General features: G+C 65.9%; 1 protein-coding gene across 1 annotated transcript in view; it reads right to left on the reverse strand.

Moving 5' to 3' along the window:
* ZNF142 (zinc finger protein 142) overlaps nt 1-314 on the reverse strand; it is a gene marked incomplete at its 5' end in the record, with an annotated part of 9,371 nt that overhangs the window by 2,355 nt on the left and 6,702 nt on the right. Inside the window, one exon of the mRNA XM_009577529.1 lies at nt 22-314. This exon is cut by the window's right edge and continues 1 nt beyond it. Within this exon, the coding sequence (XP_009575824.1) occupies nt 22-314 (293 nt within the window). The remainder of the gene's footprint in view (nt 1-21) is intronic.

Genomic DNA, 314 nt, shown 5'->3' on the forward strand with positions numbered 1-314 from the left:
ACCCCCCGCGGACGCCCGCACCAGCTGCTGCCGTTCCTTGGCTGCAAAGCTGCACAGCTCACAGCGGTGGCTGAAATGCTGCGTCTTGTGCTCCTCCAGTGCCTCCCGGGTGGGAAAGGTCTCCTTGCAGGTGCTGCACTCCAGGTGCGGGTGCTGCTTCTGCACGTGGCACTTGAGCGTGGCCTCGCTGTGGCACACGAAGCCGCAGCGTGGGCAGCCATAGGACACCTTCTCCTCGTGCCGCCGCAGGACGTGCTGCTTGAGGGCCGTCTCAGAGCTGAAGCGAGCCTCGCAGCGGGAGCAGCCGAAGTTGA

The sequence above is a fragment of the Fulmarus glacialis genome, unplaced genomic scaffold (assembly GCF_000690835.1).
Source record: "Fulmarus glacialis isolate BGI_N327 unplaced genomic scaffold, ASM69083v1 scaffold19265, whole genome shotgun sequence".
NCBI lineage: Eukaryota > Metazoa > Chordata > Aves > Procellariiformes > Procellariidae > Fulmarus > Fulmarus glacialis.